This window comes from Garra rufa, chromosome 2, assembly GCF_049309525.1.
Source record: "Garra rufa chromosome 2, GarRuf1.0, whole genome shotgun sequence".
NCBI lineage: Eukaryota > Metazoa > Chordata > Actinopteri > Cypriniformes > Cyprinidae > Garra > Garra rufa.
Window position 1 is genome coordinate 29,907,090 of NC_133362.1, and position 15,780 is coordinate 29,922,869.

Genomic DNA, 15,780 nt, shown 5'->3' on the forward strand with positions numbered 1-15,780 from the left:
GTATGTGCGCGTACACGCTTCCTCTCTGTTATTCTGATGGCAGACGTGCAAAAACATATGAAATGTAGGCCGCAATAAAATCATCAGTACTGATTCTAAAATGTTACCCAAGACGAATCTGACATAAGCCACTATAACTTTGCATCAGTATCTACCATTAAAAAGGAAAATGAATGTATTGCTATTTTTCACATTACGAATGGATTACTTTTATGTTTTTTATAGTACATATTTATTTTGATAAAGTGGCACTGATATGGCCGACCTTAATATTTGACTTTTCAATTATAATTATTAGTAATTCATTAAAATTATTCTGTGAACAATTATGTTTACAATCTAAGCAATAGCAATAATTATCTAGTTTAGCGTTCCAAAAATGAAAATACTGCCATCATTTATTGTCCCTCATATTGTTCCATACCGTTTTCCTGACTTTCATGATACAAATACTGTTTTCTAAATACATTTGCATTTATCTAAATATCTTGAATTTTTAAGATGATTAATGTTTGATTTGGATAGTAATTTGTGCATTTTGCTGAATCTCAAGAAAATTCTATACAACTATATCATTGTTAAGTGTACTGGGGACAATAAAACATTGTTGAGACTGGTGGTTTTTGCAAATGTAGAGGTTATATTATTGTGAAATATAATTGTGTTTTGATTCTAGTTTTATTTACACAAATGTAAAAAAATATTAAATTTCAATCCTTAAAGTAGCTGAATGAAAAGGAATGACTTAAAACTTGCTGTTACATATTTGTTACTTACTTAAGTGACGTTGATTAAATTAATAAATATTTATTTTATTCATATTAGAATATGCTTTTATATTTCAGGTTTTATCATTTGTAAGTTTTTATTTTTAATATACACTACCAGTCAAGTCAATATTTTAAATGTTTTTTAAGAAGTCTCTTTGCCTTACCAAGCCTGCATTTATTTGATCCAAAATACAGCAAAAACAGTAATATATATTAAATATATTATATTAAATAAAATATAATAACTATTTAAAATAACTGTTTTCTTTTTATTCATCTTAGAAATCTGAAAAAAATACACTCAGCTGTTTTTAACATAATAATAACAAAAAATGTTTTTGAGCAGCAAATGAGAATATTAGAATGATTTCTGAAGGATCATGTGACTGGAGTAATGATGCTAAAAATTCAACTTTGAAATCACAGGAATAAATTACATTTTAATAATTAAAATATTCAAATAGAAAACAGTTTGTAAAAATGTACTGCTTTTGCTGTATTGTTTAAAAACTTTTGACTGGCAGTGTATATTTATATATTTTTGTTTATTCTTATTATTGGTGTTGTTGTTTGTTATTAAAACAGGTTTAATAACTGTATTTAATAAATAAATAAATAAATAATTAAATCTTTAATCGCACCCACACACTAGATGGCAGTGTGTCGTTGGATATTTTAGTTGAACTTCGGGAAACAAACCCGGAAGAAGCGAGTGTTGATCACTTGACCAGTAGTGGATTCCTACTGTTTATGATAAGTTTTCATTTGATGTGTTCCTCTCAATTTTTTCTTTTGATACACATACTCGCGGGAATTACTGCAACTCAACAACTGGTCTGCATACACTGATATGCTAGAAACCGGTAATTGCTAACTTTTGGCTTTAATGAGAAAACTGTTCCTGGATTCAACGCTTAAAAATATATTTTGCAAGAAGATTTTTTTTTTACATTATAATAGCTTTCTGGCATATTTAACAATGGGTTGTGTCTGTTCTCGCTGAAACTTGCATGTGTTGTCTTAACTGTGGACGTAAATGGTTTACAAATCATTGAAGGATCAGAAACAGCTTAACGTGGATAAGGAATGGAATATGGCTACATCTGAGATGATGCTGAGTCTTGGACTAATTGGTAAGATTAAAGTACCGCGAAAAGATCTTTTATTATAAGTACATTTTATGTATTAAAGCGATAGTTAACTAATTTTGTAATCATTTACTCATACTTTTTCAAACCTGTGTGACTTTCATGTGTTTAACACAAGGGGAAGTTAGGCAAAGTGACAGCATTATTTGTCAGTCACCGTTTACTTTCATTGTGTGGGGAAAAAAAGATGCAGTGAGAGTGAATGGTGACTGAGACTATCTATCCCTACTAGCATTCTCTCTAACACTTCATTTTGTGGTCTGCAGAAGAAAAAGGCTCTATGACAGAAATATTTGATAGAATAATGATTATTTTGTCAGTAATTGCATTTGTCCCCCTTGTGCAGAAAAAGATGTAAATGCAGACACTCTTTGGGTTTGGTGTTATCCTTCCATCAGTGCTGATCTGCGAGAGGTTCTGTTGAGGAAATGTTGCCTGTCGTTGAACAATCAGGTGCTGCACACATTTGTGTTTGGACAATACTGCCGAACCTGGTACTATATCACCACTGTCGAGGTTCAGGAGCCAACTGCGCTTAAAAAGGTACTAAACTTCATGTTCAGGACTCACTCCCATTCTGAAAGATTACAAACTTGTGCTACAGGAAGAGTTCAACATAAAATTAAAACTTTTTTGTGACTGTGTTTTTTTGTGAAATGCAAAAGGAGTTTGCCAGAAATGTTAACACTGCACTTTTCCATAATGAAAGTAAATGTGACCAGAGGGGTGTAAAGCGCTAAAAAGTGACAAAGTGCATGATAACAGTCCATATATCGGTTTCATGTGAGAAGACAGAAATCTAAACCATTATTTACTGATAAATTGTTTCTTGTTTACATTTGTGTATATTCTAATGTGGCACATAAATGATAGAATGTTAATGCATCAAATAACTATTCGTTTAATCCAGTGGTGCTCAACCAAAATAAAATTAAAATAAGACAATACATACAATAAAATAAACAAAATAACTGTCAAGTGTCAAGATATTTCTTTCTTATGTTTACACCCTCAACAACTGTTTGTTGCCTTTAAAGCTTTCTGCCTTTTAAAAAAGTTGAAAAGTCACAAATTCATACAATCTTAAATCACCATGGACTTTTTAATAATGAATACAGATTTTGCCATTTATGAAAAGTCCTAAAATATTTAGTCCGGTAAAAATTGTGAGTATGCTGTATATTAAAAGAGAACCAGGAAGAAGATTTTGCTCCAAAAAAAAACTGAAATGTTACTATAATTATTCTATTTTACCATAAAATAATATAAGTTTAAAAACAAAATTAAAGCTAGAAACAGCTTGTGGACAACAGAGAGCCTTGCAGTCAGAAAGGTTGAGGACCACTGCTATAATCTATTAAAATGTTTACTTCTTTTTTGAGAAATCTGACAGTTTAGTATATCTCATGATGTGCTTTTTACCTTTTTAAGTGTTGTGTGCTTTGTAGATAGATGGTTCCTTTTTTATGTAAATACAATACCAGTCAAAGGTTTTTGAACAGTAAGATTTTTAATGTTTTTTAAACTCTCTTCTGCTCAACAAGCCCGCATTTATTTGATCCAAAATACAGCAAAAAAAATGTTTACTATTTCTTAATTATTCTGGTTTGCTGCTAAAAAAAAAAAAAACATTTTTTACATATAAATTATAAAAGTCTTTATCATCGCTTTTGATCAGTTTAAAGCATCCTTGTTAAATAAGTGTTAATTTCTGTAATTTCTTTCAAAAAGTAGTGTACAGTCGTGGCCAAAAGTTTTGAGAATTACCCAAATATTAGTTTTCACAAAGTTTGCTGCTCAACTGCTTTTAGATATTTGTTTCAGTTGTTTCTGTGATGTACTGAAATATAATTACAAGCACTTCATACGTTTCAAAGGCTTTTATCGACAATTACATGACATTTATGCAAAGAGTCAGTATTTGCAGTGTTGGCCCTTCTTTTTCAGGACCTCTGCAATTCGACTGGGCATGCTCTCAATCAACTTCTGGGCCAAATCCTGACTGATAGCAACCCATTCTTTCATAATCACTTCTTGGAGTTTGTCAGAATTAGTGGGTTTTTGTTTGTCCACCCGCCTCTTGAGGATTGACCACAAGTTTTAAGATCTGGGGAGTTTCCAGGCCATGGACCCAAAATTTCAACGTTTTGGTCCCCGAGCCCCTTAGTTATCACTTTTGCCTTATGGCACGGTGCTCCATCGTGCTCGAAAATGCATTGTTCTTCACCAAACTGTTGTTGGATTGTTAGAAGAAGTTGCTGTTGGAGGGTGTTTTGGTACCATTCTTTATTCATGGCTGTGTTTTTGGGCAAAATTGTAAGTGAGCCCACTCCCTTGAATGAGAAGCAACCCCACACATGAATGGTCTCAGGATGCTTTACTGTTGGCATGACACAGGACTGATGTAGCGTTCACCTTTTCTTCTCCGGACAAGCCTTTTTCCAGATGCCCCAAACAATCGGAAAGAGGCTTCATCGGAGAATATGACTTTGCCCCAGTCCTCAGCAGTCCATTCGCCATACTTTTTGCAGAAGATCAATCTGTCCCTGATGTTTTTTTTGGAGAGAAGTGGCTTCTTTGCTGCCCTTCTTGACACCAGGCCATCTTCAAAAGTCTTGGCCTCACTGTGTGTGCAGATGCGCTCACACCTGCCTGCTGCCATTCCTGAGCAAGCTCTGCACTGGTGGCACTCCGATCCCGCAGCTGAATCCTCTTTAGGAGACGATCCTGGCACTTGTTGGACTTTCTTGGACGCCCTGAAGCCTTCTTAACAAGAATTGAACCTCTTTCCTTGAAGTTCTTGATGATCCTATAAATCTTAGTAGCCACAATATCCTTGCCTGTGAAGCCATTTTTATGCAACACAATGATGGCTGCGTGCGTTTCTTTGCAGGTCACCATAGTTAACAATGGAAGAACAATGATTTCAAGCATCACTCTCCTTTTAACATGTCAAGTCTGCCATTCTAACCCAATCAGCCTGACATAATGATCTCCAGCCTTGTGCTCGTCAACATTCTCACCTGAGTTAACAAGATGATTACTGAAATGATCTCAGCAGGTAATTTAATGACAGCAATGAAATGCAGTGGAAAATTTTTTCGGGATTAAGTTAATTTTCATGGCAAAGAAGGACTATGCAATTAATCTGATCACTCTTCATAACATTCTGGAGTATATGCAAATTGCTATTATAAAAACTTAAGCAGCAACTTTTCCAATTTCCAATATTTATGTAATTCTCAAAACTTTTGGCCACGACTGTATACAAATAGTGTATAATGTTACAAAAGCTTTTTACTTAAGGTAAAATGCTGATCTTTGAATAATAAAAATGTTTCTTGAACAGCAAATCAGCATATTAGAATGATTTCTGAAGGATCATGTGACACTGAAGACTGGAGTAATAATGCTGAAAATTTAGCTTTGATCACAGGAATAAATTACATTTTAAAATATATTCAAATTGAAAGCAGTTATTTTAAATAGTAAAAATATTTTACAATATCACCTCTTTTGCTGCATTTTTGATCAAATAAATGCAGGCTCGGTGAGCAGAAGAGAATTCATAAAAAAATCTTACAGTATATGAAAATCATGCCAACTTGCTAATTGACTGTTGAATTTCATTCAAAGGTGACACATTTCACAATAGTTATCACGGCTAAGGACTTTAACCCTGAAAAATATGCTGCATTCAGTAGAGTTCTGTGCAGGTATGTTTAATTTAAGTAAAAACCATTTAGTTCAATTGATTAGAAATCGATCATTATTTCTTCCAGTAAGCATCTTTTGTTTGTCATCATGCCAGTTCTAAGGATATACACTGAACTTTTGTGAGTTTGTGATGCTGCAATTGTAACTTTTTTTTTTTTTTTTTGTTTGTTCAGGACGTATATCAAACATGGAAGTCCTGTGAAGATGATGGAATGCTACATTGCTGTTCTAACCAAAGGGATATGCCAGAGTGATGAGAACGGCTCCTTCCTTATTAAAGATTATGACGTCAGGAAAGCCTACCTGGCTGGATCCTTAAAAGGTTAGGAGGAACCCTTAAAATGAACAAGCACTACACACTAAACACAGCAAGAACTGAGCAGCTAAAATCATAATTGTGTACCTTTTGTACCATAGCCATTGGCTTTATGATTGTTATTTTCGAAATCCTTCAAGAAGTCTTAATTCTGTAAAAAAAAAAAAAAAAAAAAAAATATATATATATATATATATATATATATATATATATATATGCAAGTTTGCTGTTTAAGATTCATAAGATGTTAAATCTTTATTTTAGATGTTGTATCACAATTTGGTATGGAGACCATCATCCTTTACACAGCACTAATGTTGAAAAAAAGAGTGGTGGTCTATCACCCACGGATTGAGGCGCTGCTGGAGTTCACAAGGTTCACATTTCATTTATATTTTTATTCAATTATTTATTTTTGTAACTATTTAAATGTCTTTATTTATTGCTTTTGATCAATTGAATGCATCCTTGCTGAATAAAAGTATTAATTACTTCATAAATGAATAAATCTTACTGACCCCACTCTTTTGCTTTTGAACAGAATTGTTCAAAAGGTTGTAAGTGGAAACAGTTTTTTTTTTTTTTTTTTTGCTCCAAAACCAGAGCTCTTCCTGGACTGGTATGGCATAGAAAAGACTGGTCCATCCTCCACCCTTTTGTTCACCTGTATGATAATGAGCTGGAAAACCTCAAGCTGTGCACGGGTATGGACAATTTCTTCTCATCCCAAAATGAACACTTCCTACAATTATGAATTTCTATGTTCTTGCTCTCTGTAGGATATGTTGCAGGGTTTGTCGATCCTGAAGTCAGAGACAGATCAGATCTGTTTGATGTGTATGTTAATCTTCTAGACAGTGAAATCACTGTGTCACAAAATGCCAAAGGTAAGAGATTCAGTTTTACATACCGACTGGGATTTGGTAAAAATTATTGCGTGGATGTTTAAATCACCATACCTCTTTATACTTTATATTTTCAGAGGCAATGGCTATGGGAAAACTCCATAAAGAGATCGGCAACTTCATTGTCCAGGCTGCAGAGGACACTGATCGTACAGATGCGCAGGTTATTAAGGTACGAGTAAGAACAAGGTCAAAAGTATCAACGATGACAACAGAATTTCAGTTTACCAAGACTTTGAAATTCGAAATGGGTTTTAATCCAGCCTCTTTTTGCGTCTGTCTCCAGGATATTTCAGTAAAAACTAAAGAGATTCTCAGCAACCTGATATCTCTCGCTGATGAAGCAGAGAACTCTAAATTGACTTTGGAGACTCTAAAGCAGCGGCACTACCCTCCAGCGACTGAAAACTTCCTCTTCCACTTAGCGGCAGCTGAGCAGCTCCTAAAGATCTGACCAATCAGTGCATACCATCCAACTGCAGTGTCTCACAGTATCCAATCAGAAAGGAGTAAAAAGTTTACATACACCTTGCAGAATCTGCAAAAATGTTAATTATTTTACTAAAACAAGAGGGATCATACAAAATGCATGTTATTTTTTATTTAGTACTGAACAATACTGGTTCATTCAGGTAACAGTATTAAGAATCAGCGTTTGAACAGGGTCATTTTTATAAATTCAACTATTATTTTCTCTTGTGGACTATATGTACACATCTTTTATGTGAAATATCTTATTCAGGTCAGTACTTAATAAAAAAAACATGCATTTTGTATGATCCCTCTTATTTTAGTAAAATAATTAACATTTTGCAGATTCTGCAAGGTGTGTGTAAACTTTTGACTTAAACTGAAACCATCCATTGTGAATCACACAATGAACTGTAACATTTGGAAAAATCTGTGTCTAATTTAGAGGGTTGTGAACAAGGAGAAAGTTATATAAGAGCATAAATATATATTTCTCATAAGGATATATAAAATATAGCTATAACATGATAGCTACACCTCATGGGTGTAATTATGTTGAATGTAACATTTCGATAACAGGTTTGAGATAAGTAATTCATAATTTAACCTTTTGGTAACACTTGGATTTATGTGCCGTCTCTGCAAGCATTCCAATTAGGTTTCTAATTATTAAGATGTTCATAACCTTATTTTGGCATGCTCTTTGAATTTTTGATCTTTGAAGATTTCATCATGTATTGCAATGTGAAAGGGCTCACGGTTGGCTAGTTCATCCCTAACTAAAGATGCTTGTTATGCTGTCAAATAATAATTATAATACTGTTATGTTAATTGTTTAGTGAAAACTAAACTACAGTTGCTTTAATGAGGGTCCCTAAATTCAAAATGTAAAGTAAAAGACTGAAAACCAGTTTTACTTAAAGGGATAGTTCACCCAAAAATGAAAATTCTGTCATTAATTATTCATCCTCATGTCATTCCAAATCTGTAAGACCTTCATTCATCTTCGACATAAGGGAGAGTAATTAATGACAGAATTTTCATTTTTAGGTTAACTATCTCTTTAACTATTGAGTGCCAAAACCTCACCCACGTTATAATGTTAATTAACAATCTGTATGTCTATTCCTGTAAGAAATCTTGTTATCATTATATGTTCAAATGGCAAAAGACATTCCCTATGTTAAATGAACTTTATTCCCACATTATGCATTCCCAGTGATTGCACATAATACTGATTTTTGCCATTATATATTTTTGTTTAATCTCCTTAATTTGACAGCACCTTGTTATCAAGGACTGTCCTCTGTGCCTAAAAAATCATAGAAGATATTCTGATTATATGTGTGCAATATATCCTAAAAGAAGAGGATGGCCAAACTGTTCTTCTTTGATTTCTTAAACACTGTCCTTCTCCTTTACAGAGTCATATAATGATGTTTCCTCAGATTCTTTGTTAGATATATATATATGTGACCATTAAATGTAAAAACAAAATGTATATTGGGACTAACAAACAGTGTTATTAGCACTTCAATGCATTATTTAAAACACTTTCAGCCTGAAATGCAGCTATTAAATGAATATGAATTCAAAACCGTACAGTTGTACTTCTTCCTTTGGCTACTCAGTATTAGTACACCATAACAAGAAAATAGTGCATGCTTTTAAAACTTCAAGTAGCCACCATTTTGAAATGCAGTGGACTTTTAGTATACTTCGTTTTTATTGTCATTGTGTCTGCAAAATCTGACAATAAAATTCAGTCAAATAGGTAAGTTGGCAATGGGAACATTACAGTCCTCTGTGGTAAAACAGTTCAATGTTACTGTCAAGTGACTGAAACTCCTCTTCTAACTTCTCCTTCTTTATCTGCAAATGAAAAATAGGTTGGATTTGAATCATGCTTATCAATTGGTGATGTGATTTTTGATTAAAACATTCAGAGAATTGATGAATGTACACTACTAGTCAAAAGTCTCTCATGCTCACCAAGCCTGCATTTATAGAAAAAAAGGATAGAAATTAATACTTTTAGCAAGGATGCTTTAAATTGATCAAAAGTGATGATAAAGACATATGTGACCCTGGACCACAAAACCAGTCATAAGGTTAAATTTGACAAAACTGAGATGTATACATCATATGAAAGCTCAAAATAAAAATAAATAAATAAATAATAAATAAGCTTTCTTTTGATGTATGGTTTGTTAGGATAGGACAATATTTGGCCGAGATACATCTATTTGAAAATCTGGAATCCGAAGGTGCAAAAAAATTTAAATACTGAGAAAATCACATTTAAAGTTGTCCAAATTAAGTTCTTAACAATGCATTTTACTAATCAAAAATTACATTTTGATATATTTACAGTAGGAATTTTACAAAAAATCTTCATGGAACATGATCTTCACTTAATTTCCTAATGATTTTTGGCATAAAAGAAAAATCAAAAATTTTGAACCATGCAATGTATTTTTGGCTATTGCTACAAATATACCCCAGCGACTTAAGACTGGTTTTGTGCTCCAAGGTCACATATATATATATATATATATATATATATATATATATATATATACACACAATGTTACAAACGATTTCTATTTCAGATAAATGCTGTTTTTTTTTTCTTTTTATTCATTAAAGAAACCTGAAAAAATTATACTCTGCAGTTTTCAACATAATAATAATAAATGTTTTTTGAGCAGCAAATCAGAATATTAGAATGATTTCTGAAGGATCATGTGACTGGAGTAATTGTGCAAAAAATTTGAAATCACAGGAATAAATTACATTTTAAAAAGTTATTTTAATTAGTAAAAATCTTTCAAAATCTTGTTTTTACTCCACTTTGGATCAAATAAATGCAGGCTTGGTGAGCAGAAGAGACTTCTTTAAAAAACATTACAAATCTTAGTGTTCAAAAACTTTTGACTGGTAGTGTATTTATGAAATTAAAATGATAAAAGAATGACAATCAGGTTTGTTATGAATCAGCACTAACATTAGATCTCTAATGTGTGTTACCTTGCCAAAATGTGGAAAAAGACTGAAGGACACAGGAATCATCAGACCAAAAATAATGGTAGTACTGATGTGCCGAACAGGAGCAATTATCATTGGGTTCCTCTTGACAAACTCTGCCCTGAAACATAGACAGCAGAGTTCACAATTTCACACTCATCAAAACTTTTAAGCGTCTTTGACTTTTTAAAATGGAAAGCAAACTGTTCTGACTTGTACCTTTTAAGGAGAGCCAGCAGTAAAGTGGGAACAGCTGCAGTGGTGCCAAAAAGAGCCGCTCTAGAGAGGGCCGTTTCCTTTATGGCCTTTAACCAACACAAAGAATACTTATTTAAACAGTTTAAAGATAAGGAGCTTCAATGGCATAAGGTTTTATTGTCACAGTGTCACCTTCGAACCAGCTGCCTTCGAGACTCCAACCGCATTGCCGTTAGAATCAAACACTCGTATTCCATTATCGGCTTCTTCACTTCTCACCACCATCACACTGAAAGCAGCTAGACAAGCTAGAAAACCACATTTTTGGTTCAAAATGTTTCAATGTTATTATAACTCTAGATTGCACAGTATAAACAGGAATGTGGATGAAATGGCATAATATAAACACTCTACTGTAGGTGTATTGTATGCATTTGTTTTCTGGTGTTCATACCTGTTAGAGGAATAGGTAACAGTGATCTAGAGAAGGTCTCAGCCACAGCACCGATGAGTCTAAAACGATTGAGTATAATCTGAGGAAGACCCTGAGAAAAAGAGATATTCAGGTCACACTTCTATGGAAGCCCGTTTCCACCACTAAATAAAACATTTAAAAGGTAATTGCTACTTCACAATTCTGACATTTTTTTCTAGCAATTGCGAGTTTACATCTCACAATTCTGACTTTTTTTCAGAATTGTGAGATATAAACTTGTAATTAAGTGTTACAAAGTCAGAATTGTAAGATATAAACTCAAATGCAAGTTATAAAGTCAGAATTGAGAGACATAAAGTCACAATTCTGACTTTTTCTTAGAATTGCGTGATAAACTCACAATTGCGAGAAATAAAGTTAGAATTGCAAGATAAAAACTTGACGTTTTTGTCTCAGAATTGTGAGATAAACTCGCAAGTGGAAAAAAACATGTTCTCAGAATTACGAGTCTATATCTCACAATTCTGATGTAAGAACTCACAATTATGACTTTATAACAGGCAATTTCAAGTTATTAAGTCAGAATCGTGAGATACAGACTTGCAATTCTGAGAAAAAGTAGTCACAATTGCGAAACAAACTCGCAATTCTGAGAAAAAAAGTCAAAATTGTGAGTTTGTATCAACACTTGCAATTTCAGGGAAAGAAATTGTCTCACAATTGTGACTTTATAAGATGCAATTATGAGTTATATCTCACAATTCTGAGAAAAAGTCGAAAAGAAAAAAAAAATTGGAAATTACCTTTTTTATTTTTTATTCATGGCGGAAATGGGATTCCATACACTTTACCCAAAACTCTTAACAAAATGTAATTTTTACATGTAATTAATTAAAACGACATTTTTTGCATTACACTCTTAAAAATAAAGGTGCTTCACCATGCCATATATAGAAGAACCCTTTTTGTCTAAATGGTTCCATAAAGAACCTTTAATATCAGAAGAACCTTTCTGTTTTACAAAAGGTTCTTTGTGGTGAAAGAAGGTTCTTTAGAATATAAAAAGGTAAGAAAGAGATGGTTCTTCTATTGCATCGCTGTGAAGAACCTTTTAAAGCACCTTTATTTTTAAGAGTGTATGAAAATGATCATTCAGAGAAAATGTGTGCCTAATGGTTAATTACGTGTATTATTGCGTTATTATTTTTAATACACATCTGAATGGTTCTAAACTAAGATTTCATTTCTTTAAGATTAACATAATCACTTTTTTTCTTTCTTTTTATGTCGGGGTGTAACATGATCTAGACATGAACTTTGAAACTTGACAGGTTTCATGAGATTCTTGCACCTGCTGAACAGTATGTCAACATTACACCAAACATAAAATCATCAAATAAAAATGGTTTACTGACTGAGAAGCCAGGACTGTGACAATAATCTCTCTTACCCCTGCAATTGATGAGTAGGCAACTGTTCCGACAATAAGAACGGACTGCTTCATTGACGTTTTGTTATCCTAAGCAAAAAAGTGAAATAACTGTGGTGAAAATATTCTGTCAAGTCACAAAAAGACTGTTATTTTATATCACTTAAATTTAATTAAAAACAACATCGTTTACCTTAGTCGCTGTTGCATTTCTGTTAGCATGGTTGAAGCCTGCACAATATGTCTGAAGCAAAAACTACAGCAAAAATTAGTACAAAAATTGTTAGTTGACAAGAAAAGACATAAATGAAGACATAAATGTAAAATGTACTTACTTGCCAGAACAATGCAGGTTTAATGCCTTTGTGGGGTAATAAACTTGCAACAACCTGTAGAAATAAAAGCAGGTGGGATCTTTCATTTCAGATTATATAAATATATGCCTTTGCCTTCCAAATTTACATTTTCTCAGTTTTTATATTAGAACTCACCAAGGGAGCAGATATAGGTAGAAAAGCTGGAAACAAAAAAGAAAAAGATGTCATCAGATGACTAAATTAATGAATGGAAATCGGTTCACATACATAAAGCGATATCTCATTAATGACACAAACCTTCAAGTTTGTTACTGTACCTTGAGAACGAAACACTGGTGAGATTACACTTCCAGTATCAGGATGGACAGATGACTAAAAAAAAAAAGTGTAACAATGTTAATGACAAAAAATGTGCAAAATATATAAAAATGTTAATGCTTGGACAGCCAGTAACCCACACCTGTTATCAACATTTTATTGACTGAGACAGGACAGACATGTCTCATACTTTTACCTGCTATTACACATTGAAGTGGAAATCATTCTTTACACAAATGTTCTTTTTTTTTAATCTATTAAAATTAGTCAATTATACTTTATTTGTGAGACAGTGGAAGCAGCAGGAGATTGTACTAAAACATACAGTTGAGGTCAAAAGTTTACATACAGAATTACATATCTTACATGCAGAATCTGCAAAATGTTAATTATTTTATCAAAATAAGAGGGATCATACAAAATGCTTTTTATTTTTTAATACTTTTTTACTGACCTGAATAAGATATTTCACATAAAAGACATATAGTCCACAAGAGAAAATAATAGTTGAATTTATAAAAATTACCCTGTTCAAAAGTTTACATACACTTGAATCTTAATACTGTGTTGTTACCTGAATGATCCACAGCTGTGTTTTTATTTGTTTAGTGATAGTCGTTCATGAGTCCCATGTTTGTCCTGAACAGTTAAATTGCTCACTGTTCTTCTGAAAATCCTTGAGGTCCCACAAATTCTTTGGTTTTTCTGCATTTTTGTGTTACGTGAACAATGACTGTATGACTTTGATATCAATCTTTTCACACTTCTTGAATTTGAAGATCAGGGTAAATTTACCTTATTTTATCTTCAGGGAAACATGTAAGTATCTTCTGTAGTTTCTGAAGGGCAGAACTAAATAAAAAAAAAATATGAAATTTAGCCAAAATAAGAAAAATTTACACTGTTCAAAAGTGTACACCCCTGGCTTTTAATGCATCGTTTTTCCTTCTGGAGCATCAGTGAGTGTTTGAACCTTCTGTAATAGTTGCATATGAGTCCCTCAGTTGTCCTCAGTGTGAAAAGATGGATCTCAAAATCATACAGTCATTGTTGGAAAGGGTTTAAATACATTTTTGGATTTTTCTGAATAACAGCGGGCAGTTTAACTGTTCAGGACAAACAAGGGACTCAAGAACAGCTATCTCTAAACAAAAAAAAAAAAAAAAAAAAAAAAAAAAACAGTTGTGGATCATTCAGATAACAACACAGTATTAAGGATCAAGTGTATGTAAACTTTGGAATAGGGTCATTTTTATAAATTCAACTATTATTTTCTTGTGTAGACTATATGTAAACATCTTTTATGTGAAATATATTATTCAGGTCACTATTAAATAAAAAATAACATTGCCTTTTGTAAAATCCCTCTTATTTTGGTAAAATAATTGATGCATGTAAACTTTTGACCTCAGCTGTAGGTGAACAGTGAACAGAATAATCCAAAATCATTTATTCTTTTAGTTCTGTAGACTATTTTGTCCCATGTACGAAGAACAAATGATATCTATATATTTTTTTATCATGCTCACTATTAAAATGTAAATTCGCAGGAACTTACAAGAGACAGTAACCAGGCATTAGCAACCTAGAGAGAGAAATAAAGAAACACTGTCAAGTTTTCAAACTGGTACTAATGTAAGCAAAGTTTAATGAATAAACAAATAAACACTACACATATTAAGCAGCCTACTTTTTCATTTCTTTGTGCATGTCCCTGATTCTGAAGAAGTGTCCGGGCCTGCTCAATTTCAGCCTAAGAAAAAAATTCATATTGGAGTATTAGTTGTCATTTATTAATGTAAACAATATTATAAGCAAAGAACAAATTTCACAGCGTTCGTTTCATCCTGTATAGTGCAAGTGATACTGTTAATACAGGATTTGTATAATTAGAAGGTTTGTACTGGTTTGATTCATGATAGGTTAATATAGATGAGCTGATGCAGCGATGCATGATGCAGCAACTCACCTGTGATGACAACACAGAACTGGGGTCGAGAATTTGGAACCAGAGACGCAGTCTGCTTAGAAAAGACTGCAAAATGATACATATATTGATTTATTTGTCGCAGATATCATCACTTCCATTAATACAGATATAAATGTGACTGAGTACGCAACTGCACACAAGAAAGTACCTGCCCATTGCTTTGCCAGTACTGTAAGTTGGGGTCCATTTTCGTTTGTTAACGAAGGCTCTACAATCATTACCAATTCATTTTCTTTGACTTACAAAAAGATTAACTTGTATAGGTCACGCCGTTGAGACATGCTTGAGCTGCGACGCTTCCGCATGTGACGTGCTCAGACGCTATCCAATAACATTCCAGCGTGATCAGGGTCCACGTCAAAACAACTTTTTTCCCACTAACATAAATTAAAGAAAACGAAAAAAGATATTTGAACCATTTAAATCATTCTATAGGATATTTTTGAACGTGCAAAAAATAAAGGGTGTTGTAATTTGCACATTGTTATAGTTGAAGTCAAAAGTCATTTAGTTATTTTTTATTTAGTAATGACCTGAATACGACATTTTACATAAAGCCAGTTAAATAGTAGTTGAATAGTTCCAACTATGACTGTATGAGATTCATCACACTGAGGACAAATGAGGGACTCATATGCAACTATTACAGAAGGTTTAAATGCTCAGTTGATGCTCCAAAAGGAAACCCAATGAATTATGCTAAAAACTTTTTGAATTTGAAGATCAGGATTTAATTTA

The 15,780-nt window shown here is 32.9% G+C and overlaps 2 protein-coding genes across 2 annotated transcripts; one reads left to right on the plus strand and one right to left on the minus strand.

Annotated features, from left to right (window-relative positions):
- Positions 1–1,476: 1,476 nt before the first annotated feature.
- On the plus strand, positions 1,477–8,927 carry dennd10 (DENN domain containing 10). Its single transcript, XM_073835074.1, has 9 exons — positions 1,477–1,903; positions 2,265–2,461; positions 5,555–5,634; positions 5,809–5,957; positions 6,216–6,327; positions 6,555–6,655; positions 6,731–6,838; positions 6,934–7,028; positions 7,143–8,927. Exons 1-9 carry the CDS (start codon positions 1,807–1,809, stop codon positions 7,308–7,310), a joined length of 1,107 nt encoding a protein of 368 aa, XP_073691175.1. The 5' UTR covers positions 1,477–1,806; the 3' UTR covers positions 7,311–8,927.
- On the minus strand, positions 8,709–15,334 carry sfxn4 (sideroflexin 4). The gene is made up of 14 exons (XM_073835075.1): positions 15,191–15,334; positions 15,022–15,087; positions 14,743–14,805; positions 14,611–14,637; positions 13,052–13,106; positions 12,909–12,934; positions 12,753–12,806; positions 12,611–12,673; positions 12,439–12,507; positions 11,007–11,097; positions 10,745–10,860; positions 10,574–10,659; positions 10,358–10,475; positions 8,709–9,199 (listed from the first exon to the last, which is right to left on the minus strand). Exons 1-14 carry the CDS (start codon positions 15,227–15,229, stop codon positions 9,122–9,124), a joined length of 951 nt encoding a protein of 316 aa, XP_073691176.1. The 5' UTR covers positions 15,230–15,334; the 3' UTR covers positions 8,709–9,121.
- Positions 15,335–15,780: the final 446 nt, after the last annotated feature.

What these genes read in the sequence shown, in the direction of transcription:
- dennd10 (XM_073835074.1), top strand. Translation starts at nt 1,807, where the DNA reads ATGGTTTACAAATCATTGAAGGATCAGAAACAGCTTAACGTGGATAAG. An exon ending in AAACCTCAAGCTGTGCACGG is followed by an intron (nt 6,656 to 6,730) that starts GTATGGACAATT and finishes TGCTCTCTGTAG; the next exon opens with GATATGTTGCAGGGTTTGTC. An exon ending in CAGATGCGCAGGTTATTAAG is followed by an intron (nt 7,029 to 7,142) that starts GTACGAGTAAGA and finishes GTCTGTCTCCAG; the next exon opens with GATATTTCAGTAAAAACTAA.
- sfxn4 (XM_073835075.1), bottom strand. Translation starts at nt 15,229, where the DNA reads ATGGACCCCAACTTACAGTACTGGCAAAGCAATGGGCAG. An exon ending in ACCAGTGTTTCGTTCTCAAG is followed by an intron (nt 12,935 to 13,051) that starts GTACAGTAACAA and finishes TTTTGTTTCCAG; the next exon opens with CTTTTCTACCTATATCTGCT. An exon ending in GTTACCTATTCCTCTAACAG is followed by an intron (nt 10,861 to 11,006) that starts GTATGAACACCA and finishes GTGGTTTTCTAG; the next exon opens with CTTGTCTAGCTGCTTTCAGT.